At 38.3% G+C, this 27,878-nt stretch overlaps 1 protein-coding gene across 1 annotated transcript; it reads left to right on the top strand.

Annotated features, from left to right (window-relative positions):
* The first annotated feature begins 7,228 nt into the window (after positions 1-7,228).
* Positions 7,229-10,442, top strand: LOC134623766 (Fc receptor-like protein 5). The gene is made up of 3 exons (XM_063468786.1): positions 7,229-7,538; positions 7,671-7,952; positions 10,392-10,442. Exons 1-3 carry the CDS (start codon positions 7,229-7,231, stop codon positions 10,421-10,423), a joined length of 624 nt encoding a protein of 207 aa, XP_063324856.1. The 3' UTR covers positions 10,424-10,442.
* Positions 10,443-27,878: the final 17,436 nt, after the last annotated feature.

Raw genomic sequence — 27,878 nt, 5'->3', positions numbered from 1 at the left:
TTTTAAGATACAGATGTCTCTGTATCTTGCCATCTTTTGGCAGATCAAAGATGGCAAGAAGAAAAGTAGCCTTACCTCACTCTGTCACTATTTGTGAAGAAATTTCTGAAGTTCAGTTTTAGATCCACGAGGTTCAGGCTGGGCTTCATTACTTCAGTCTTCAGGCACAAAAGTTACTTTAAAGATCTGACCGCATGAGGTTGCACACCTGGTTGATGTCTGAAGCAAATATTTAAAAGGAAACTATTTCAACTTTTTTGTATCCAAACACTATTTACTGTAGTGCAGCATAACATCTATCAGTCAACAGCAGGGAACTGGAGAACAAGCTGACAGCTTGAACCCGAAAAGTTGATTCTGTTCATCTGGACGTAGTGTTTTCAGTGGTAGAAACATTTGGTCACTCATCCAAGTGGCTTCTTCAGTCTCAGCTGACTGCAGGTTTCCCCAACCTCACAGTTTGAAATGAAAATAATTATGGGTTTCAGTGCTGTGAGCCAAAATGTCACTTTGAACGTGTGTGAATGCATTAGTGGTAGAGCAGGTTTTTTACCAATCAGAAGGCTACAGTATAAATGCTAAAGCATGCTTGGGCAAGGTCCTGAACCCTGAGTTTTTGACAGTGCATCTGTGTGAGTGTTTGAAAGGCACAGACAAACGTGTTTCATGAATGTGTTTAATTGGGTGAATGAGACTCAAATGAAGTAGAAAAGTGTCCAAGTGCATTTATTACTGCTTACTTCTGCCTCCATTAAATCTAAAATGTCCTCTTTTTCATGGAGGCCTGGACATCTTCACTGTAATAATTTCACCATTTTACTTTTACTTCTTAAGCTGCGGTCCTTGGTGGGGCATTTGGAGCCAGAAATAGCTAATGATATCAGACCTAACAAACAGATAACAATCAGATCGTCCTGTCACCTGAAGGCAACATCTGGTTGACTGAGTGAAACCATAGAGTTATGGTTATTATAATCCTTTAGTTCAGTCTAACCACATTAAGGGGAGCGGGGCATTCAGAGTAGTGCAAAGTCAAATTACACCATGTGATGCAGCCCCCTGGTTGTGTCTGAGTATGTTCATGCTCCTGCAGCGAGGATGGATGTTCACTTGATTGCATCACGTTTCACAGCAAAGTTTCCAGCTGCTGTTGAGTCATTTCTGTGGCAGAACAGCTGACAGACAATTATCTGATATCCTTGTTACAGTCAATGATGTGTCAACAGAGCTGGTTGTCAGGCAACAATAGGAGGTGTTGTTGTTATTGTTGTATGAGGCTACGCCAACACTAGCCTGGATCAATCTGATAACTGCATTTTCAAATCTATTTGCTTTGCAGAGTGTTTTTAAAAGGCTGGGTTTTCCTTGACTGAAAACGTCGTCTCAGTGTGGACAGAAGGCCAAAATGGAGAGGAAAAAGATGCGTTTTCAAACAAAAACGTATTAGTGTGGACATGGCCTGAAGCAGCTTATATGTGATTAAATGTGACCTTTGCAAAATGTTGCACTATATAAAGTTTGTGTTCTTCCTGCAGCTCGAGCTGAGGCTACAACGAAATAGCCTGATCATCTGTAACTCGAGTGCTGGAAGAAGATGATTAACAATCAACATATCACTGGGATTAAAGCAATAGTCTTACACTGATCTTTTTATCTTTAATAACCTCTCAGCAGCATGATGTTAGATTTTATATTAATCTAAAATTATATAAACTGAACAGAAAACTGTCTCATTTTTGCATTTGATGAGTTTTATTTTTAAAGGACGAAACAATGAATGTCATGATGTTAATAAGAAGCACTCCGAGAGTGCAAACGTTCACCAATGCAGCTCACTCTCCAGGCAATAGGCTGTTAATATTATAGTATTGTATATTGTTTAGTGTAGTATTGTGTAATCTGGCCTTAGACAAACTATCTCCTGTGGTAAATGGAATGAAGAAGTAACATTAACCAGGCAGATGTGCCTTTGCAACCATTTGACATCACTGGGAGGACTTACTTTGATTGTGTGAAGATGTCTGTCTTCGTGGCTTTGTGACACAAAACTTTCTGCTGGAAATCAGCACATGGGTTATTACAAGATATGGTTACCATAAACCAAACCAAAAAAAACAAAACAAAAAAAAACAAACCAAAAACCAGCAATAAAAAACTTAAACATAAAAAATCAAAAAGAAAGAACAATACAGAATCCACATCTGAACCAAAGAGTAAAACAGTGAAATGTGGATTATTAAATATTAGGTCTCTCTCCTCCAGGTCTCTGTTAGTACATGACTTAATAATTGACCAACAAATCGATTTACTCTGCCTTACAGAAACCTGGTTGCAGCCGGATGATTATGTTAGTTTAAATGAATCAACACCCCCGAGTCATTCTAACTACCAGAAACCTCGAAGCACAGGCCGAGGGGGCGGTGTGGCAGCAATTTTTCACACCAGTCTATTAATTAACGAAAGACCAAGACAGACTTTTAATTCATTTGAAAGCCTGATGCTTAGCCTCGTCCACCCCAGCTGTAAAACTCAGAAACCAGTCTTACTTGTTATCATCTATCGTCCACCTGGGCCTTACACAGAGTTTCTCTCTGATTTCTCAGACTTTTTATCTGATTTAGTGCTCAGCTCAGATAAAATAATTATTGTGGGTGATTTTAACATCCATGTAGATGCTAAAAATGACAGCCTCAACATTGCATTTAATCTGTTATTAGACTCAATTGGCTTCTCTCAAAATGTAAAAGAACCCACCCACCACTTCAATCACACTCTAGATCTTGTTTTAACATATGGCATAGAAACTGAACATTTAACAGTGTTTCCTGAAAACCCTCTGCTGTCTGATCATTTCCTGATAACATTTACATTTACAATAATTGATTACGCAGCAGTGGAGAGTAGACTTTATCAAAGTAGATGTCTTTCTGAAAGTGCTGTAACTAAGTTTAAGAATATAATCCACCCACTGTTATCATCTTCAATGCCCTGTACCAACATAGAGCAGAGCAGCTATCTGAACGCTACTCCAACAGAGGTCGATTATCTTGTTAATAATTTTACCTCCTCACTACGTACGACTCTGGATACTGTAGCTCCTGTGAAAACTAAGGCCTCAAATCCGAAGTCCCTGACTCCATGGTATAATTCTCAAACACGTAGCTTAAAGCAGATAACTCGTAAGCTGGAGAGGAAATGGCGTGTCACAAATTTAGAGGATCATCATTTAGCCTGGAGAAATAGTTTGCTGCTTTATAAGAAAGCCCTCCGCAAAGCCAGAACATCTTACTATTCGTCACTGATTGAAGAAAATAAGAACAACCCCAGGTTTCTCTTCAGCACTGTAGCCAGGCTGACAAAAAGTCAGAGCTCTACTGAGCCAACCATCCCTTTAACGTTAACTAGTAATGACTTCATGAACTTCTTCAGAAATAAAATTTTTATCATTAGAGAAAAAATTACCAATAATCATCCCACAGATGTAATATTATCTACAGCTACTTTTAGTACCATTGATGTTAAGTTAGACTCTTTTTCTCCAATCGATCTTTCTGAGTTAACTTCAATAATTAATTCCTCCAAACCATCAACGTGTCTTTTAGACCCCATTCCTACAACACTGCTTAAAGAAGTCCTGCCATTAATTAATTCTTCAATCTTAAATATAATCAACCTATCTCTAATAATCAGCTATGTACCACAGGCCTTCAAGCTGGCTGTAGTTAAACCCTTACTTAAAAAGCAATCTCTAGACCCAGCTGTCTTAGCTAATTATAGGCCAATCTCCAATCTTCCTTTCATATCAAAAATCCTTGAAAGAGTAGTTGTCAAACAGCTAACAGATCATCTGCAGAGGAATGGCTTATTTGAAGAGTTTCAGTCAGGTTTCAGAGCTCATCACAGCACAGAAACAGCTTTAGTGAAGGTTACAAATGATCTTCTTATGGCCTCTGACAGTGGACTCATCTCTGTGCTTGTCCTGCTAGACCTTAGTGCAGCGTTCGATACTGTTGATCATAATATCCTGTTAGAGCGATTGGAACATGCTGTAGGTATTACAGGTACTGCGCTGCAGTGGTTTGTATCATATCTATCTAATAGACTCCAATTTGTTCAAGTAAATGAAGAGTCCTCTTCACACACTAAGGTCTATTATGGTGTTCCTCAGGGTTCAGTGCTAGGACCAATTCTATTTACATTATACATGCTTCCCCTAGGCAGCATCATTAGAAGACATAGCATAAATTTTCACTGCTATGCAGATGATACGCAGCTCTATCTATCCATGAAGCCAGGTAACACACACCAATTAGTTAAACTGCAGGAATGTCTTAAAGACATAAAGACCTGGATGGCCGCTAACTTTCTGCTTCTTAATTCAGATAAACTGAGGTTATTGTACTCGGCCCTGAAAATCTTAGAGATATGGTATCTAACCAGATTCTTACTCTGGATGGCATTACCTTGGCCTCCAGTAATGCTGTGAGGAACCTTGGAGTCATTTTTGACCAGGACATGTCCTTCAAGGCACATATTAAACAAATATGTAAGACTGCTTTCTTCCATTTGCGCAACATCTCTAAAATTAGAAATATCCTGTCTCAGAGTGATGCTGAAAAACTAGTTCATGCATTCATTACTTCCAGGCTGGACTACTGTAATTCTTTATTATCAGGATGTCCTAAAAACTCGCTGAAAAGTCTTCAGCTAATCCAAAATGCTGCAGCAAGAGTACTGACAGGGACTAGGAAGAGAGAGCATATTTCTCCTGTTTTGGCTTCCCTTCATTGGCTTCCTGTTAAATCCAGAATTGAATTCAAAATCCTGCTCCTCACTTACAAGGTCTTAAATAATCAGGCCCCATCTTATCTTAATGACCTTGTAGTACCATATCACCCTATTAGAGCACTTCGCTCTCGCTCTGCAGGCCTACTTGTTGTCCCTAGGGTATTTAAAAGTAGAATGGGAGGGAGAGCCTTCAGTTTTCAGGCCCCTCTTCTGTGGAACCAGCTTCCAGTTTGGATTCGGGAGACAGACACTATCTCTACTTTCAAGATTAGGCTTAAAGCTTTCCTTTTTGCTAAAGCATATAGTTAGGGCTGGACCAGGTGACCCTGAATCCTCCCTTAGTTATGCTGCAATAGATGTAGGCTGCCGGGGATTCCCATGATGCATTGAGTTTTTCCTTTTCACCTTCTCACTCACTATGTGTTAATAGACCTCTCTGCATCGAATCATATCTGTTATTAATCTCTGTCTCTCTTCCACAGCATGTCTTTATCCTGTTTTCCTTCTTTCACCCCAACCGGTCGCAGCAGATGGCCGCCCCTCCCTGAGCCTGGTTCTGCCGGAGGTTTCTTCCTGTTAAAAGGGAGTTTTTCCTTCCCACTGTCGCCAAAGTGCTTGCTCATAGGGGGTCATATGATATGATTGTTGGGTTTTTCTCTGTATTTAATATTGTGCTATCTACTGTACAATATAAAGTGCCTTGAGGCGACTTTTGTTGTGATTTGGCGCTATATAAATAAAATTGAATTGAATTGAATTGAATAATGTGGTGGATAAATGGGTTGAATGCAGGACTTTGATCCAAGTCTTCCATATAGTGTCCTGTACAATATAAAAATATCATTTTAGACCATTTTCAGCCATACTTGCTTTACTTTAAGCATGAACATGACTTGGTTAGGTTGGAGTGGGTGGAAATGTTACCAAAGACTTAAAAAGCCTGTTTTATAGAAAGCAGGTTTTCTTTGACTACATGAATTTGTGTCCTTGGGTCCAGGTTAGATGTAGTTCAGTGAAGACCTCATAGTTTCAAAGTTAAAGGCCTCACTCTACCAGTCTTGAAATTATTCAATGCTTCCATGCGGTGTTAAAAAAGGGAAGATGTGTTTGTATGTGTGTTGATGAAGTCAGGTTGGTGTGGTCTATTGCATTTCATTCATATAAGGAAATTCGGAGCCATTTATATTCCCATTTATATTCTGGCATTCATGTGACAATATGGTAATAACCTTACAGGTTAGAGGTTTTCTGTGGCATTCTTTTTGATAGTTTCAGGATCTTTAAATGTTTAGGATAAAGTTACTCTGAAAAACATCCTCTATAATAACCACCGACACAGGAGGGCAGTGTGCACTCAAATTACTCTGTTATCTTCCTGATGCACATGACACATGTTACACTTCAAAAAGATTCCTACTGTAAACATTATGGAGGAACCAAAATTACCTCCCACAAGGTGCCACAAAAAATAATTTATGTCACACAAATCAATAACAAGGTAAGATAAATGATAATGAAGTAATTAAATATAAAACAAAAACAATATTGCATAAACTAATAAATGTATATTATAATCTACACAAATATAAAATTTGGACAAATATAAATACATGTGCCATAACTAAGGTTACAAAGCTTACAGCTAAAGCACTTTTCAGTGGTTTTTAAAATTATTAGCTTTTATTTTTCTTAAACTTAATTACATAATTTGAATAATATCCTTAATCTTGAATTCAGCTCTGTGATCAGAAATGCTTCCTGGTGAAAAAGAGTCTCACTAATGTCCTCATCAGCAGTGTGTGTGTCTGTCTCCACCTTGTGGACATTTTGAAACTTGTTGCTTGTTTCAATGCAGTCTGAACACTTTATATAAAGTAATTAAAATACTTATAATCGTGGTTTAGAAAGTTCCTTTCATAAAAGATGACCCAGTGTCTCCTCTGGTTAGTAAGATTAAATAATCAAACACTGAAGCACTTTTCAATAGTTTATGTCAACCAAGGACATTCACCGAGTAACCTTTAAAAGCAAAACTGCCCATCTGAGCACACTTCCTTAATTCGAGGATTAAAACTGAAACACGGGTGTTGATAGAAAGAAGGAAGAGACATATGTTTTATTCTCCCACATACTGTCGACTTTTTTTTTTTCCAGAATATGAAATCCATGGAGCCTCTTCTCACTTTTTTACTCTGGACTCTCATCCACTGCTTCGATTTTGTTAAAGGTAAATCTGTGTGTTTCTGTGTGCCTTTTTCAGTGCAGTGTGAACATTAATTATCCTCTTATCATCTGTCTTCCCTGTGTAACTGCATCAATTTTCATTTACTATTTTTTTAATGCTCTTAAAGCCTGTAATATGTAACACTAGACTATGTATATGTATATATATATGTGTGTATATATATGTATGTTTATGTCACTGATCTCCACACACTGCATGTTAACTGATGTGTCTCGACCTGATGTTTTTGAAGCTGCAGCTGCTGCTACTCTCAGCATCCATCCCGGCAGGTCATTCTTCTTTTATTATGAAACTGTGACTCTGAGCTGTGCAGTGCCAGGTAATTTCAGCAGCTGGACAGTGAAGAGAAACACATCCACAAAGTCTTCTGTTTCATGTGAGACCTGGGGCAAATTAAATGGATCATCCTGCACCATCAAAGTTGTCTACCCATTTGACAGTGGAGTGTACTGGTGTGAGTCTGACAGCGGGGAGTGCAGCAACACCATCAACATCAGAGTGAGAAGTAAGCTTGCTAAGTAATGTCAGATTGTTGATGTTGTGTCTTAAGTAAAAATAAAATGAACACATTTTGCAATTTTTTAACTAAGGACAAAAACCAGAGTCAGATACCACAGTTTATCTTTCTGCATTTCAGCTGGTCTGATCCTGCAGGGTCCTGCTGTTCCTCTGACTGAGGGAGACAGTGTGACACTAAACTGCTCCTATAAGGAAAAATATGCAAAGGAGTCTACGTCCAATTTCAGTGCTGCTTTCTACAGAAATGGTGCTTTTATTGAAAAAATGCCTGAAGGAAGGTTGAGGCTTATCCATGTGTCCAAGGAGAACGAAGGCTTCTACAAGTGTGAACATCCCACAAAAGGACAATCACCAGAGATCTGGCTGGAAGTGAGAGGTGGTGATGATGATGATGATGGTGGTAGGTTTCATGAAGGTTTCATCTGATGGCTTATAAGGACAGGTATCCAGTAGTCTATGAGTAAAACAGTAAATCAGAACAGTCATCCTCCCATTTCAGTTTTTGGTGCATATTGAACGCGGACACTAAAGCTGATGCGCCAGAATGTCATGCTGAATAGAATGATTATTTTAAATACAAGGGGGGGCAAGTGACTCAAATACCAAGGGCACAAGCAGGTCTGATCGGAAAGAGATTATTTCCAGGGAGCACAGATTAAAAAAAACAAAAGAAAAAAACACCTCTTAAAACATTTACACAATAAAATGTTATCAATATAATAAAATCCTAATGGAGACTAAATAAAACAATTCTAAAACCCATAAAAATAAAATTTTCTACATTCTTAAAAATTCCCTGGTGTAATTATGCCAGATGTTCATTACAAGTTGTTAAAGAATACATATATATTTTAGTGCTTATTTTCTGATTACATTGTTTTATGTATTTTAATAATAAAGGCCTGCATAAAGGAAGGCCAGCATTGACTCACAAACCAAGTGCTCAGCCACACTAAAAATACAGGAAGTGCAGAGCTGCAGAGGCAATATATTAAGAACAGGAAACTAGACAGAAAAAGACTGTAATTCAATTCAATTCAATTCAATTTTTTTATATAGCGCCAATTCACGACAAAAGTCGCCTCAAGGTGCTTTATATTGTACAGTAGATACAGAGAAAAGCCCAACAATCATATGAGCAAGCACTTTGGTGACAGTGGGAAGGAAAAACTCCCTTTTAACAGGAAGAAACCTCCGGCAGAACCAGGCTCAGGGAGGGGCGGCCATCTCCTGCGACCGGTTGGGGTGAGAGAAGGAAAACAGGATAAAGACATGCTGTGGAAGAGAGACAGAGATTAATAACAGATATGATTCGATGCAGAGAGGTCTATTAACACATAGTGAGTGAGAAAGGTGACTGGAAAGGAAAAACTCAATGCATCATGGGAATCCCCCGGCAGCCTACGTCTATTGCAGCATAACTAAGGGAGGATTCAGGGTCACCTGGTCCAGCCCTAACTATATGCTTTAGCAAAAAGGAAAGTTTTAAGTCTAATCTTGAAAGTAGAGATAGTGTCTGTCTCCCGAATCCAAACTGGAAGCTGGTTCCACAGAAGAGGGGCCTGAAAACTGAAGGCTCTCCCTCCCATTCTACTTTTAAATACTCTAGGAACAGCAAGTAGGCCTGCAGCGTGAGAGCGAAGTGTTCTAATAGGGTGATATGGTACTACAAGGTCATTAAGATAAGATGGGGCCTGATTATTTAAGACCTTGTATGTGAGGAGCAGGATTTTGAATTAAATTCTGGATTTAACAGGAGAAGCCAAAACTCGGTTATTTTCAGTAATGACAATACAGTTTGTTGCCCTAATTTTACATGGGATTTTTCCTTTTCCAAGTGCTGTTAAACATTAAATTAGGAACATTTTAATGTGATTAAACAATGAAATTACCTATAAACAAGGTCAATGACTGTGGCAACATGAATAATACTTAAATGTACAGAAATATACAGTTAACAGTTGGTTTGAATAATAATGGATTGCGTTCATATAGCGCTTTATGAGACCCTCAAAGCGCTTTACAATTCCACTTTATAATTTCCCTCTGGCCATCACCAGCAGGTGGTAGGTGAAGTGTCTTGCCCAAGGACACAACGACCGAGAGTGTCCAAGCCGGGGCTCGAACCTTCTGATTACAAGGTGAACTGCCAACTCTTGAGCCACGATCGCCCTAAATAACAATAATAATAATTATTATTTGATGTAAAAAAAGTTCATAAGAATCATTTTATATACTTTTCCATAGCATTACATTTGAATGTAACAGTTCAATCTTTCAAATAACGGACAAATATTTGTGAAATTACAATGCATTTGTGAATGTATTTTAACAATCTAAATATGCATATGTACAGACAGATACATTTAAAAAACAAGAAAATTATGTTTTAATACATTTACAGTGATTGTACGTTAATTTACATTTGAAATGTAAAATCACAGTCTATTTATGTTAATTTAATGATATTCTAGAAGAACAGTACAAAACTGTAAAATACACAGTAAAATACTTTTATATTACTTTTTTTTTACAGTGTACATAGGTGCTGCTACTCATTCTTGTGAAGGTCATAAGCTTTGTTCAGCGTGACTGTCTGGGCGATATATTGCAAACAAGCTTACACATATGAATAATAATAAGACTAATCCTTTTGATTAGAGAGTCCCGAACATTCAATTCAATTTTATTTATATAGCGCAAAATCACAACAAAAGTCGCCTCAAGGCGCTTAACATGATACTCTGAACCAACTTTGAATAATTAGAAGAACAATGGATGAACATAACAGATTATTGAGGCTTCACAGAGAGATGTTTTCCTTTTCTGTCCATTACAGAAGAAGGAGCAGAACCACGAAGGGGTTGGTGAGAATCCAGGAAGCACGAGACCGAACGGATCTGGCCAAGAAAGGGGGACATGGATGTGACCTAAAAGAAGCGTAGATCCCAGAGAATCGCCCGTCCCAGAAGATTAGTCGTTTAAATTGTAAAGAAGGTCAAAAGCTTCTTAGACAAAGATTCTAGTGTGAGCACAAAGTAATGAAAAGTAATCGGAGGATTAGCTTTAGTAATAGTTTGTATGATTTTATCTTATGTAAATTAGCCAGTAAAGGGGGACAGAGGTACAATTAAGAGAACTGAACGTTGTGTGCTTAGAAACCAGGAGTACTTTTAAAGAGGAAACAGGTTAACTTTATAGAGATTGTTTCCAAAGATTGACAATAAGATTAATTCAAGACCTTTTACCAGACAAACCTAAGTATATCTGTTTGGATTTCACAGTGAGCAGTGAGGGAGGTCAGAAGTGGGTTTATGGGGTGAAAAGGGGGTGTCAGGTAGGAAGGTAGGACAGCTCACATCCCAGCGTAGACGTGAGGTGCTGTCTCAGAGCTCGACTTATTTGTTTGATTTATTTGTTGTGGATAAAAGTAATTATGCCACAATGATACGTGAACATTGAAGAAGGCACAACCCGTTGAGGGGACGGATGACATGAGTGGTTGGGCAATTGAAAAGTTTCATTTCGTTTAGTATGCTTTCTCATGCTAGATTCTTAGCGATTGTTGTCACAGGCAGATAGGACTAATGGGATAAATCAGGAATTATTTCGTCTCTCTTAGGAGAGGAAAGGGAGAACAGTTAAAGAATAAATATATATTCTTAGTGCTTATTTTCTGATTATATTGTTTTATGTATTTTAATAATAAAAGCCTGTATAAAGGAAGGCCAGCTTTGACTCACAAACCAAGTGCTCAGCCAGACTAAAAATACAGGAAGTGCAGAGCTGCAGAGGAAATATATTAAGAACAGGAAACTAGACAGAAAAAGCGGAACTAAGTAACACAGAAGGAGTTGTTTTTATCGAAACTATGTGTGACGTGTAAAGGACCAAAATAACACCTATATGATACACATTTTTGGCTTCTAATGCTAGATATATGCAAAATGGCTTTGGGCTGTGCATGTCTCTCTCTTCCAGAAGATGATTGAATAAAATAATTATAAATATTTTGACCAACTGAGTCGTATTCTCTCTATTCAGCAAAAGAATGACAAGTACCAAATTTAATAGGTTCCACCAGCAGGCCAGGAATCCCTTCTCCAGAGCGAGGTCCCCACCAACCTCGTCTCCAGCAGACGTCTCCCCCTCTCGTCCCTTCACTAGGCCCAAGATGGGCCTGCACTGCATTAGATTTACTCACATACAGTGTCCCACACTGGCATGCACAGATAGAGACGAGGTGGTGCTGAAGCACTTGCCCTTTTGCCCTCAGTCCAAAAAAGTGCCCTTTTGAAAGACGTGATTTTTTTTTTTTTTTTTAAAGCTGCGCGATTTAAAAAGGTGTGAAAATAATGGCTTGATTTGTGCCCCTTCTTCAAAGACACCCGAACCCTGTCGCTTTTTCACTGTCACCGTGTCACGTGAACACGCGTGCAGTTCATTTGTTGTGAGGCGTGTAGCAGCGGCATGACATAGGACTACTTGGAGTAGGCATAGTAGGCTAACTATAGCGATTGGGAGCCACGGCGGACAACACGGCAGCTCTTTCCCTTCCCAACCAGTCAGGTAACCCATGAATCGAGTGAAATTATTCTGTTTGCCCTCTAAGACCAACCTGCAATTGTTTTGTTGTGAAGTAGCCTGTCAGAAACTGCACATGACAAACTTTGCCAGCTTGCCCCCTCCATCCATCCATATGGATAAACAAAAAAACGACACATTTAAAATGTAACCTAAACCATTTAGGCAACCCCACTCTCCATCAATTCCGACCTTTTTGCATACACTATTGAAAATATCACGTTATGCTATAGGCTACATGCCGTTAGGCAGAGGGCTCCTTTGAGCCCATTTTTCGTTACAAATTTTAGGATGATCTCACGGAAATCTGTGAATAAATACAAAGTTTTCAAACTGAAGTCAGTGACGGGAAGACATCACACTTTTTAGAGATGGAACTGCAGAAAAACCTAAAACCTTGACATGATTATGAATAATAGAATTATGGACGTTTCTCCGTTTTTGTGGATTAGCCTTTCCATAACTAACGTCAACTACTGTCCTACTTTGGTAAGATTGAAATTAATGTCTTTGACTGTCTTTAGTAGGTGTCTCCTGTGAGAAAGTTAGAACACCGTCCAACTGTCTAAAGATGCAGTCTTTAGCCTAACTGGTTGTTACTGACTCAGCGATGCTCGCAGACATTTACGCACTGTGTTGTGACCTGATTGTGACAGAACAGTGACGTTGTTATTGGTAGTTTGAAGGGTACGGTGTTGGGGGTGGTGCATGTTAAAAGTTTTGAGAAGCACTGGTTAGACATGTTAATTTTTTTTGGTGTAACATATTGGCAACATTAACACATTAATTTGCTAAAGGAAAAATAGGCAGTTCCCAATTGCCTGTGAAAACGACCATTCTGCCCTGTTCTTGTAATGACCACAGTCAGTCTTATTCGTTCTCATACATTTTGGTCTATTTATTTACTAATTTCAGCAAGCATAATGCCTAGGAAAGAGAGGCTGAGAAAGGAGAAAGAAAGGGATCTACAACAGGCAGCCCAGGGAAGCAGTTCTCTGCTCTCCTGGATGAAAGCAAAGGAAAATGAAGATGAAAGGTCAGAGTCAAGGGCAGAGTCAGGTTCTATTTTAATGTTTTAATGTAACCTGCTCCTTGCAGTTAATTCTATTGAAAAATCTTAAAAGCTGTTCACACTTAGTTTTTAATGAACTTAATCAGCAGGCATTGAGCTAACTATTATTTTGTACCTACGAAAGTTATTTCTATGTTACAAGACTTGCAGTATGGGTTATTATTAAAACTATCTGTTTAAGCTTATTATTATGATAAATAATAATACTATTATTATTATTATTGTTCCATTGTAGTCAGTCACAGCAGGGAAGCAGCTCTATGCCATCTTCCAGCATAGCAGAAGAGGGAGATATAGAAACAGATGAAGCCGCGACCAATGCAGCAACAGGTTCAGTTAGGCCTACAGACACTGATGTAGTGCTCTCTGAAGACCACAATGAGGAAGAACAGATCGATCACATAATGTCAAAGTTAGCAGCTTTACAATACCCAACAGATCCAACACACATCCATACATTTAAAATAAAGCGCAATGACAGATACGTTTCAATGTGCTGCAATGTGGGCCCATGTCAGCCTGATATACCTTACCCAAAAACTGAGGGGAGATCATTCCAGAAACAGTGGTTTTCTGCTAATGTGTGGCTGGAATACTCACCCACTGCTAATTCAATGCATTGTTTTAGTTGTCGGCTTTTCCTCTCGGATGAAAAATATAAAAGCAGAACAGCCTGGACAACTGATGGCATCAGAAAGTGGAGTACTGCTCTTGAAAAAATCAAACAACACTCCAGCGCAGAGATGCACATGACAAGCATGGTTAGATGGATCAATTTCCAGAAAAAGGCCCTTCAGTCTGCATTTGATGTTTCAGACGTAAAAGGGGTGGAAGTTAGAGAGCGAGAGAGGCAGACAAACAAAGAAATCCTGACAAGATTAATTGACCTAACAGTGTATCTTGCACGTCAGGGACAAGCATTCCGAGGTCATGATGAGAGTGAGTCCAGTGATAACCGTGGCAATTTTCGTGAATTAGTCAATGTATTTTCCCGCTACGATAGTGTGCTGAAAATGCATTTGGAAAAAATTGCCACAGTTAAAGCCACCAAGACAAGGCCCCAGGTGTCACTGCTTTCCAACAGAAGTCAAAATGACATCATTGCAGCACTAGGAACTTACATCAGGAAGGAGATACAACGTGAAATAAAAGAGGCTGAAATGTATTCCATTCTACTTGATGAAACCTCTGATGTTTCACACAAAGAGCAAGTGTCATTTGTTGTGCGATATTTTCATCATATGCAAATAAAGGAGAGATTCATCGAAGTGTGCAATGTTGATACAACTACAGGCCAGGAGCTGGAGAATACAGTGTTCTTGCTTCTGCAAAAGAATGGCCTAGAGATGAAGAACATGTATGGTCAAGGCTATGATGGAGCAGCCAACATGAGTGGCATGTATAAAGGTCTCCAAGCTAGAATCCGTGCACACAATGAGAAGGCCCTCTATGTGCACTGCAAAGCCCATTGCCTCAATTTGGTACTAGTGGAGGCATCAAAGTCCAGCAAGCATTTTGTGACATTTTTCAACTTGGTGGAGAAATTGTATGCCTTTTGCTCAGGCTCCCCAAAGCGTCATGCTGCCTTGGTCAAATTTCAGGAGTCTCTCTTTCCTGGACAACGTGTTATGGAGCTCCAGCAGCTGTCAGATACTCGATGGGCTTAGAGGGAAAAAGCACTGAAGGCACTTCAGAGAAATTTGAAAGCCATTTTGATGCTCCTTGATGACATCAGTGACAGTGACCCACCTAACCTGGCCCAAGGTGATGCTCAGATGTACAGAAATGCCATTAATTTTATGTTCATTCTCTGCATGGAAATCACCACACCAGTATTCGAAGTCACTGCTTTGGCATCAGATTCTCTGCAGGAAGAAGGGTTGGACCATTCCACTGCCTACAAGGTAATTGATGGTGTGCTTCACACATTGCAAACCATGAGGTCTGAGGAGAAATTTGGAGAGATATTTAGATGTGCATCAGAGAAGGCAGAGAGTTTCAACATTCCAGTACCTACCGTGGTGCCTGGTCAGGAGAGAAAGCGGAAAGTTCCAGTGCGTTTCCAACACAGCACCACAGTGTCTCAAGTAGGTGCTCAGTTTGAGTCAGTGGAGGCATATTTCAGGAGTGGTGTATATTTCACCTTTCTGGACATCATGACTGGGGAACTGAACAGGAGGTTCAAAGGGGACAATACTGGAAGCCCAACGGCCAGAATCATTCAGTCCTTCCAGCCCTTAACTGTGCATGCTAACTGGGTAGGCCCACCAAACCCAGAAGCCATTGAAGCTGTCCACATCCTCTGTGAATTCTATGGAGAAGATGAGGACCAGCTCAAAACAGAATTAAAGGTCTTCCACTCCAGCTTTAGTTCAAAAGACCTCAGAGAAATATTTCTGATACTGAGGGAAAACAATGGCCAGCTGATCTTTCCTGCCTTTGTCAAAATGATTCAGATCTACGCAACACTACCAGTGACAACTGCGACAGTTGAAAGATCCTTTTCAAAGCTAAAAATAATCAAAAATAAACTAAGAAGTTTGTGTGGAGAAGAAAGGTTGTCTGATCTCCTCTTGTTGGCCATAGAGAAAGATGTGGAGATCAATTACAACGAGGTCATCAACATCTACAAAGACATGGCACCAAGAAGGATGCTTCTTTAGAGCAGTACACTCCATTTAATGGACACTTGAGAATATGTATGTATATAGTTGGATACAGATTTTATCTTTTTGTGGTGTGATTTTTGATTTTTAGAGAATGTTTTGAAATAAAAGTCAAATTGCATTTAACCTGTGAGATTTTTTTATTATAAAAAGAAAAGGTTTTCCACATATGCAAAAAGTGCCCTTTTTTCCCCCTGGAGCACTTGCCCCCCAAAATGTCTGTGCACGCCACTGGTGTCCCAACGTTTTTAGAACTGGGTCTGTGTTTAGCATTCTCAGTAGTGAACGCAAATTAAAATCTGACTAAAGGTCAAAGTTCTTTGTCAAACTCTCGCATTTTTATTTGCAAACTGCAAACTGCTGAAAAAATTTGTCATCCATATGCAGCTCGTCAGGTTTCTTTGATTAAATACTATATATGAGCTGCTACAAATAACGGACAAATATTTGTGAAATCATGATACATTTGTGAATGTATTTTAACAATCTAAATGCGTATGTACAGACAGATACATTTAAGAAACAAGAAAATTATGTTTTATTACATTACAGTGATTTTACGTTAATTTACATTTGAAATGTGAAATCACAGTCTATTTATGTGAATGTAATGATATTCTAGAAGAACAGTACAAAACTGTAAAATACTTTTATATTAGGACTTTTTCTTATAGTGCAGTCTACATGCCAAATATCTTTGGGCAATCTACTAACCCCATATTTCCCTCCGATGCATCCATCGGAGTGTGAATGGGAGTGAATGTTACATAGAAGCACTAAAAACCATAGATAAAAGTGATTGGGTGAATGCATGAGTTGTATAAAGCACTTTGAGTGCTTAATGAGAGTAGAAAAGCTCTTCATAAGAGCTAGTCCATTTACACAGTAAACTCTTCACCACTACATGAACGATGGATTTTCTTTATTTACTTTTCATGGTCCTAAACAGAAAAGATGATGACAAAACTGCTTCTGTGTCACAGCTCGAGCTCCATCTACGACTGCTCCTCCTCCTCTGATATCTCTTCCCAGGCTGGCGTACACAATCTTTTTGTTCATCCGGTTCACTGGTATACTCATACTGTATATATCCATGTGCAAAAGTTGACTCAAGGTAACTAAAAAACATCATATTTAGAATATATTCAATTTCCACAAAGGGTCAGAGGTCCAAAGCAACACTGTAACTGCCAAACAAATGACAGAAAAGTCTTAAAACTAGTTTTTCAAACTTATTTTGTCAGTCTAACAATAATTCAAGTATGGAATCAGGTGATACATACATCTGATTGAAAATAACTTAAAAGCAGCAGCAACACTTTAACCTCTTGCTGTGAAAGATTCATGTTTTCCATTTGCAGACTCTTCCATTTGGACAGTAGATGCCAACTGACCACAGTGGTGTAATGTGAGCTTCTCAACTCATTACACTTTGTGAAACAGACCCCTGAGTGTGGCTCATCTAGTGACCTCAGGCATGTTTGAGTGTTGATGTTCACTGAGTGAAGACAGATATTCATGTTTTCAGCAAAAAAAAAAAAAAATGTCACAGCAGATAAATACAGAAAATTATCATCAGGGATTCTTATTGTTGTTAATGAGGTCAGAGGTCAGAGCTAGATCTCGTGGCAACAATAGAAAGTGCCACTGTTGTATAACACTGCTTACATGGGATTAAATTCTGCTTTTTAAAAAAACTCCCACTACGTGAAGTTTCTGTTCCTCCTGCAGCTGAAACTGAGGCAAAAATGAGAGTCTGATCATCTCTGACTGGAGTGTCTGAAGATCATGATGAACAATAACGATCAATGTATCACCAGGATTAAAGTAAAATTCTTATTTTGATTTACCTTTTTAACTTTATAACTTTTTAACAGCAGATGTTTTGCCTACACAGTTACCTTGTGATTGGATGATCAATCTGCTGTTTGCGCTGAACTGAAAACTGCATAATTCTTACATTTGATGATGTTTTTGTTTAAAAGACAAAAAAAATGATTATGTCAGTGTCAAAATGTACATGAGCTTCATATGTCAATATTAACACCCCAAGCTAATGTAGTAATGTCTTTATTATTTTAGTTAAAATCAAATTAAAAGTAATGTATTATTTTTCTTGCTGCAAAACGCTGTGTGTGGTTTATTATCATCAATATAAAATTAAAAAATGACCAAATGTGGAGCTACATGTGAGCTATCAGTTGATATGTTGCATTGCACTGCACATATAAAGGTGATGGGGCTATAGCTGCGTTGTTATTTAACCTTAGTGATGGTAGTGTTACTTAAGAAGATACCATCTGGAAAGTCTTTTGTTTGCAGAAGAGAAGAATAAACATAGCTTTAGTACACCAAGGTGTACACTAAACTGATCCACATGTCACTGAATGATATTCCTGAACTTTTCTGAAATAATGTTGGTGTAAAGAGAGAAGAATTAAGCTCACATATTTCATGATTCAACTCAGGTCATGCTCATGTTCCATGTTTATGTTCTTTCCTCATAGCTTCTCGCATGCTTCTGCCCTGAGTCATGTTCATGTCTTTTGTCATAGTTTTCATAGTTTAGTTTCTTCCAGATTAGGTTTTAGTTTAGTTTTCGTCCCTGTTCACTTTATCTTGTTATTTGTACTCATGTAATCACCCTTATAAAGGGCTTTTTGCTTGTTCAAATTGCGTTCTACATTCACTTTTTTGTCTGCATTTGGGTCCACTATTTGCTCAACACACAGTCAGCGAACAATAATGTTCTTATAAATAAACAAATGTATCGTTATCTTGTTAATTACTTAGTCAGCAGCTCCATGTTCCGGTGGGATTTGTGAATCTATGTGCACAGCAACTGTTCTATACTACTATTTTCTTTCCTGAAGTACACCTCAGGCTGCAATTCATTCAATTCAGTCTTTCTCTACCTCACCAGAGACACAGATCTCTTCAAGTCCCCCTCATGCTTTGAGGAAGTTGAGGTAATACATTTGTATGATTGAAGTCGTGTCTGAATACACCACTTCATAGTCTATGTCTCCCCCTTGCTGTCTGATCACAAAGGGTCCTTGCCACTTAGGAAGTAACTTTGAGCTTAACTAAGAAGGATTACAAACACTTTGTTTCCTGGTAAAGCATGTCCAAGTCAAGACTCTGTGTTGTACAGATGGTGCTTCCTGGACCTCAAGCAAATTCTCTCGTAATAACCTACCAAGAACCAGGAGCTTCACTCACAGGTCCAGAACGTAATGACTCTAAGTTTTACTTGGACTCATGCTGCTTCGATGATGATGACATCATCCAAGTATGAAGCAGCATATGCGGTGTGTGGTATATTAGGCCGTACTGTACTGCATTGCAAAATGCTGTTGCAATGGAGCAAAATCTGCATTATTCTATTCTATTAACAAATACAGAAACAATATGCACCATACTTCTGTTAAACATTCACTGTATGTGTAGACAACAGCATGGAAAAGGTCTGCAAATACCTGGAAAATAGTAGTACTGATTTCTAGTATCTGAACATTTGATATAGACATAAAATCAGAAAGTCAATTACCCAGTAGCAATCAAACCAATTTGCTACCTGACACCAACTTGGTATAGTGTACTTTTAGCATAATAGACATGGATAAATGAGTATGAAGGTACTGAGGAAGACTCTGGTTTTAAAGTGTGATGTACTGATGTCCCTGAGCAGCAGTCCTGTGGTTCCGAGTGAAACTAACTCCCCTCTCTTACTGCTGAAAATGGGAAAAACTGAGTGAAAAACGTTTTTGGAGTAACTGTTGTTTCAAAATGAGACTCTATTATTAGTCTGGCGGATCTTAAGAAACTACATTTTGTCCAGGAAACACACAGTACTAAAGATAATGTTGCTGATCAAAATTTCTGACTGGAGGTTCGTGGTGAAATGTTCCTTAGTTTAACAAAAGCAGCAGCCCTGGTGGAACCTGTATTTTATTTTTCAGTGAATTTACTGCTTTTTCAATTGGCATTAACCCTTTAAGACGTACCATAGAACCAAGTCCGCCAGAGCTTATCTTTATATTTTTTCTATGCTTTTTATCTTTTTTAATTCTTTTTTTTTCTTATGGTTTCTATCTAGCATTCACCAGTTAGAGTTCAGTATCTTGACGGAGCCTCACTTTGCACTTTCATACCTGACTAGCTATTCCACAGCTAAACTAAACTCCACTGAGCAGCTGAGAATATGAGCCAGCTTTATGGCATAGTGGTGAGTCAACTGCTCCTGACCTTAACTGGTAGCAGTTACCGATACAAATCCTCCACACCCCAGACAACCTGACCACAACTGTGATGGAGTCATTCTGCATCCCCAGATCCACCCATCCACCATGTCCACTCAGAGAGAGAGAGAGAGAGAGAGAGAGAGAGAGATCAGGCATTTTCTGAAGCAGTTATTTAAACAAAAGTCAACAAAACATTTCTATAAATCAAGAAACAATAGTCCTCTACAAAATGTTTCTCTCTTCATGTGAGCACTAACTGAAAGAAAAGTTCTTCTTTTTCCCCTTTTTTTAAAAACTGTATCTGAAACAAGAATAAAAAATCTGGAAATGGCCATAATCCAGGAAACAGTGGCCATAATCCAGGAAACAGTGGCCATAATCCAGGAAACAGTGGCCATAGTCCAGGAAAGAGTGGAACATTCCCTGAGTGCCTAAGGTTGGAGCACACATTTATAAAAATATCTTCTTTTTTTTTTTTTTTTTAATTAATGTGACCTGCAATTACTTCATTAATAGAATAACGTAGATGTTGATGCATTGCAACAGCATTTTGCAATGCAGTACAGTACGGCCTCATGTACCACACACCACATATGCTGCTTCATACTTGGATGATGTCATCATCCAAGTGAAGCAGCATGACACCTGGACAGAGCATGTGCAGTGTCTGACCAAGCCTTTGAGGCAGATGGGGCTCATGGCTAGGGGTGGGTTTTTATAATCGATTTATCGATTAAAATTGATTCTGGCTTGGATAACTTGAAATCGATTCATTAAAATCCTGAAATGATTTTTTTTTAATACAAATTAATTTTGCCCGAAATGCCAGAATCTCAGGTGAAACCTAACAAAATTTCAACAATCACCAAACAGCTAAGACAGTAAATGAGAGCAAGTCCACGGATTCTGCACAAAGACGTAATCACAAGCTTTAGAATCAGCGCAAAAAGGGCGTGAAAACAAACCGCAGACCTGCGGATCAGAATCAGCGAGCAGCTCGCTTTGTTTTCACGCCCTTTTTGCGCTGATTCTAAAGCTGTTATTTTTTATCTCTTTCCAAACAATATTGACTGAACCAGCAGCAAAAGAAGATCCAAACTACGCTTCACATAAATGGGTCAAGAATTCTCTCTAACTGTTTTGCTTCCACCACGATAAAATCACATGTCATGCACAGCTCTCTCTCTCTGTACTTCAAGAACAGTTTCCCGTCTAAAAATCTGTTTTCTGCATTATTCGCTTGCTTGTTAAGCATAAGTCTACAGCGCTGTCGGCCGCTGTTTTGTTTTTTTTCGTTTTACATACTTCAAAAAAGAAAACCTAATTTCTGCCGTTCAATACTGAACAAATCTAACTTTTTAAAATTATGTAAAATGCAAAACGCTTAGCCGTGTCTCTAATAAAACCGCTGTAACGTCAGAGGTAACGTTCATATGTTGATTAATGGTTTTCTTGTTTTGTTTTTTTTTTGTTTTTTTTTTTTTTGATGTACTGCAGGATAGTTTTATAAAATCCCAGGCCGGGAAAACCACCTTCATGTTTTTCTGTGTTTTATTTTCAGCTACTTTGACACAAAGGCATGACGCTTTGATAAAGACTTGCGTGTGTCAGCTTTGTTTTTATAGATACAAAAATATGTAAATGTACTGATCTGAATTATAACATTTCTGACTGTCAAAATTTCCCAGATTCAAATTGAATTGAATTGAATCGTGGATCAAATCGATTCGGGACGTTGTGAGTCGGAAACAAATCGATTCTAGAAATCAGTGACGATACCCAGCCCTACCGTCTACGACTGCTCCTCCTCCTTCTCCTCCTCCATCTCTGATGTCTCTTCCCAGGCTGGCATACACAATCTTTTTTTTCATCCTGTTCACTGGTATACTCATACTGTGTATATCCATGCGCCAAAAGTTCACTCGAGGTAAGAGTACAACACAAAAAATCATACTGAGAATATATTAATTTTCCACAGGGTCAAAGGTCAGATACAACACCAAACAAATAGCTTAGTTGCCAAACAAATGACAGAAAATCCACCATACAACTAGTTTCGCAAACTCATTTTGTCAGTCTAACAATAATTCAAGTATGGAATCAGGTGATGGATACATCTGATTGAAAATAATTCAAAAGCAGCAGCAACACATTAACATTGCTGTGAAAGCAATGTTAATGTTTTCCATTTGCAGACTCTTCCAGTTGGACAGTAGGTGCCAACTGACCACAGTGGTGTAACGTGGCTTCTCAACTCATTACACTTTGTGAAACAGCCCATTGGTTTTGGCTCATCAGGTGACATCAGACATGTTTGTATGTTGATGTTCATCAAGTGAAGACAGATATTGATGTTTTGAGCACAAATGTCACAGTAGATAAAGACAGACAATTATCATCAGGGATTCTTATTGTTATTAATGAGGTGAGAGGTCAGAGCTAGATCTCATGGCAACAATAGAAAGTGCCACTTTTGTATAGCGCTGCTTATATGGGAATAAACTCTGCTTTTAAAAAAAGTCCCACTACGTAACGTTTCTGTTCCTCCTGCAGCTGAAACTGAGACAAAAATGAGAGAGTGTTATCATCTCTGACTGGAGTGTCTGAGGATGAAGATAACAATGAACAATAACAATCATGTATCACCCTCTTGATTTAATCTTTTCTTTGTGCTGAACTGAAAACTGCAGAATTCTTACATTGGTTTTTTGTTTAAAAGACAAAAACAAATGATGTGTCAATGCCAAAATGTAAATAAGCTTAATGCTAGGCTTCATAGGTCAATACCAGCACTTCTCATGCTAATGTAGTAATATTTGTCTCTATTATTATGGTTAAAATCTAATAAAAAGTAATGTATGTGCACCACCTCTTTTAACTGACATCACTTTACTGTAAGGCTTCAAAATCAAGATGTCAGAGCACTTATTTGATGCTGACTGAACTCCTCTCTCTCCTCATCTGTTCACATCTGCTTGGATCTGTGGCAGGAAGAACTAAGATTGGTTGAAGACAAGGGCAGGAGAAAAGCCTGTTCTTTTGCAGTCCAACACAACAAATACAGACACAGTATGCACCAAACCTCTGGTAAACATTCATTGCATGAAAAAGGTCTACAAAAACCTGGAAAATAGCATAAGAATTGGTCCATTAATACATTTCAGTTTTCCACCAGTTTCTAGGATGTGAACATGTAATATGCATAAAATCTTTCTTCTTCTTTGTAATTATTGTTTCCAAATAATGTAAAGTCAATTACCCATTATCAATCAAATCCATTTGCTACCTGACACCAAATTGGTATAGTGTACTTTTAGCATAACTACACATGGATAAATCAGCATGAAGGTACTGAGGAAGACTCTCACACTGAGTGATTTTTTTTTTTTTTTTTAAGTAACTGCTGTTTCAAAACCAGCCTCTATTTTTAACCTGGTGGTTCTTAATAAACTACATTTTGTCCGGGAAACACTCAGTACTGAGGATAATGCTCCTGATCAGAATTTCCGACTGGTGTGATGAAACTTTCCTTAGTCATAAAAGCAGAATCCCTGGTGGAACCTGTATTTTATTTTCCAATGAATGTACTCCTCTTTTGATTGCCATTAATAAAGTAATTGCAGGTCACACTACATAAATTTTTAAAACAAAGATGTTTTTATAAATGTGTGTGCTCCAACCTCAAGCACTCAGGGAGAAATCGGGTTCCATTGTTTCCTTTCCAGGACTATGGCCATTTCCCCATTATTATTTTTTTTCTACAGACTTTTATTATTGGTTTCAGATGCAGTAACAAAAAAAAAGGAAAAAATTGTTTCTGTCTTCACATGAAGACAGAAACAATTTTTTAATTGTTTCTTGATTTATAGAAAAGTTTTTTTTGTATTTTGTTTAAACAACTGCTTCAGTGAATACCTGATCTCTCTCTCTCTCTCTCTCTGAGTGGATGAGGTATACGGGTGGGTCTGGGGATGCAGAATGACTCCATTGTGCTGCTCATTAGGTTGTCTGGGGTGTGGAGATTTTTCTGAGGAACTGCTATCAGCTCGGGTCAGGAGCAGCCGACTCACCACTCCTCAGTGAAGGAGTTTAGTTTGGCTGTGGGACAGTTGATCGGGTGTGGCATTGCAAAATGAAGCTCTGGCAAGATACTGAACTCGAAGTGGTGAAAATCTATTTTAAGTATCACTGTTACAAAAGGAGGCTGAGGAGTAGCTAAACCTACACGCTAAGTAAAAATGTCCTGAATATAGTAACTGAATATAATTACAGGTATAGACAAAAGTTTCTTGCATTAATGGGTGAATGAGGCATGTTGTGTAAAGTGCTTCAAGTGGTCAAGTACAATAAAAAAAAAGTGCTATGTAAAAACCAGTCCATTTACAATCACCAGTGTTTCATCTTTTAACAGAAACGAAGCAGGAGTTGTCTAAGCATGCACAGCTCCTCTCTGCTATTAAAATCATGCTTCTTGGTTGCAAATCTGCTTGCTTAAAAAAATGTTTTCTCCTTTAAAATACAGGTTTTAATGACCCTCACAGGGGATAAAAACTTGAGCATTGCTTTTCAAGGTTGAATCGATAACTTTTACTTTGTTCTTCATATAGTATCTGAAAATATGAAATGCTTCAGATGCGGAATGGGGGAGCATCCCAAGTAGAGACAGCTGAACAAGTAATAAACAGATGAATGTAGATATGGGAAAAGGCAAGGCACAAGGTAAGTGATAAAAAAGGAAAAGAGTGAAAAGATGAAAGAACTTTACATGCAATGTGGTGAACAGTGTTGGTCAAGTTACTTGAAAAAAGTAATCAATAACTAATTACTCATAACTTCCCCCCAAAAGTAATCCCGTTACTTTATTCATTACTTATTTTCAAAAGTAATTAGTTACTTAGTTACTTATTAAAACATGATTTACACCCTGAGTTGGTAGCGATAGATCTTTCAGCCCAATTCTACTTTTTCTGCATAATCCATCATATAAGATGTAATCAAATGAAAAAGTGTGTTTTTAAAACTTGTTTTATTAGCTTTAATCTTTAAACTTTATGCATCAAGCAAAAAATAAATTATATGCAACACTCTCTGACTAGAAGAAATTTGTTTAACATTTAAATCTATTTTCTGAACATTCCAGCATATAATATAAAACATTTTTTTGTGTTTACACTTAATCTTTCAAATAGATGCAAGTAAAACACAGCAGAAAATAAATAAAATCAAAGACTCAGCTCTATTTTCACCTGTTTAGCAGGCGGATGTTTGCCCTGGGGCAGGTGTGCCGCAGCGGTCAGTGGAAGAATCCGTGAGTTTCTCTGTGAATTTCCCATTACGTCGTAGCGCACTCGGTGCTTGCTCGGAAGTTTAGGGTTTTTTTCGCTTCAAAAAAAAGTTTTCTTCCCACGCAGTGAACAGCGGACGCTAATGTTTTTGTCACTTTTTACAGAATCAAACTCAAAGTAAGGTCAGTGCTTCCAGGCTTTAAACGCTGCATGCTCATACTCTCTCCCACACTCGATATATTATCCATTGTTGATCTGCACACAGCTGTGTCGCACTCGCTTACATCACTGTCATGAGACACTCGCAAAAGAACCAACTATTTCCCTACTGTTTAAACTTCCTGCAGCATCTGCTACTCTTCTTGTAAGCAAAGAAAGTGTGAGGCATGGGTGTCCTTATGATGTCTTTTAATTTTCTGTGATTCTCACCACAACTAAAACGAACAAACAGTTCAGCAACCACAGCATGTTTCAAAATGTGCTGCAAGAGTATAGACATAATATAAATATCATTAAATACAGGACTCGCTTGTTGTGCACAGCACTTGAGTAAATTACCACTGTGAATCATTTGAGTCTCAAAAGCAAAACAAATTTGTATTGCACATACGGGGTTAGACTTGTACCGGGCTAATAACCTTATATGAGCGAGACTTTCTGCTTCATGCTTGATAGTTTCAGGACCGTTAAATGTTTAAGATCTCTCTCAGAGACAGCTCTTTTTTGATGAAATATGAAAGAAATATCTTTTTTAATAAGAAGACAGTGTGCATTCAATTTTTTCCGCTTACACCTTCCCAACACACATGACACTGAGAGCACATCACACTCCAATAGCACTCCTATTGTAAATGTTAGCGTCACAAAGCAGGATCGGACTGAAGCACAGGACTCGGTTAAAATACGTGGAACAGTTTATTTACAAACACACCTGGTTCCATATACAAAATGTGCAAAGGGGAAAAGTCCAGGGAATCCAAGGATGGGGAAGGCCAACAGCAATCCTGTGAGTCACACACATGAAAGCGTCCTCTTCAGTCACACACATCACTCACCATGACAAATAGGTAGGGAAAAAATTTACGACTCACAAGGTGCAATAATAAATAAATGTTAGGCATAAAATTTGATCTTTTTCCTTTCGTAAAAGATGACCTAATATCTCCTCTGGTAAAGATAATAATAAATCAAGCACCGAATATCTTTTCACCAGTATTTAAGTCAGCCAGCTCTTATTTTGCTGTCACTGAGAAACTTTTGGGACATTCACTGAGTAACCTTTAAAACCTTTAAAAGCAAAACTTGCTGTTTAAACACACTTCCTTAATTCAAGGTTTAAAAGGGAAATGGGTGTTGATTTATAGTTGGAGGAGCCAACATGTATTATTCTCCCACACACTCTGGACTTTTTTTTTTTTCTATAATATGAAATCTGTGGAGTCTCTTCTCACTTTCTCACTGTGGACTCTCATCCACTGCTTGGATTTTGTTAAAGGTAAATCAATGTGTTTCTTGTACAGATGTTATTTTTAGTTCATTTTACACATGGTTTATGGTTTGTGAGTCATCAGCCTTTTTCAGTGCAGTGTGAACATTTATAGTCTATCGTAATCACCTGTCTTCACTGCATCGATTTTCATTTATTATTTTTCTAATGCTGTTAAAGCCACAGCCCATTGAGAAGGTGCTGTTCTGGCTCTGCACCTGCAACATGTTAGACTAGACTATACTTTAATGCTCAGCCAACTACAGCTGGATTCAAAATCACACTAAAAATCTGATCCAACCTGTGTCATAATGTGGCTCAGTATTGTGTATGTACTCCTGGAAACATCTGGGCCTGCTCCTGATGCAGGTAGATGGTCTCCTGGTCAATATCGTCCCCAAACTTGATCAGGGGATTTCTGAGTGGTTAGACACTCTGTGCAAAAATCAGAACCCTTTGTCATGCTGTTTCTGACAGGGTTCCACAATCACCAGGGTGGCATCTTTGTTCCTGTGGTTCACCTGACCACCCACGTGCACACACCTGCGGCTCATCGGTAGCTGATGAACTGGATTTAAGGCCTTGTTGAAGTGCAGTTACTGGCTATGACACACATCTACAAACTAGCTAAATTGATATTTTTGGTGGAACTGAAACTCAAAGTGTACCAAATGCTGGTGTTCTGAAACCAAGACTAGCAGGAAAAATTAAATCTTTCCCCACTCTGCCAAATGTTAGTGCCTAAAAGTAAAATGTTTATTATTAGCGCTTAAAAACAAGCAGTGATTGAAGAGAAACAGTTTTGAGTTTTCTTTACTATTATACATTGATTTTGCAACACATGTTTTGTCTGATGAAGTATTCTAGCTGTTCAACAGTCAGCGAATTGATAAGAATTTAGCGATTCCGATTCCACATCGGTTATTATTGGCTCCACTTTGAGGGTCCCTATCCAAGCAGCATGTCAAAGACTTTACATTCATGCAAAT

This window comes from Pelmatolapia mariae, linkage group LG3_W (assembly GCF_036321145.2).
Source record: "Pelmatolapia mariae isolate MD_Pm_ZW linkage group LG3_W, Pm_UMD_F_2, whole genome shotgun sequence".
NCBI classification, from domain to species: Eukaryota; Metazoa; Chordata; class Actinopteri; order Cichliformes; family Cichlidae; genus Pelmatolapia; species Pelmatolapia mariae.
Note: the sequence above shows the minus strand (reverse complement) of the source record. Positions and strands in the feature narration are given on the sequence as shown.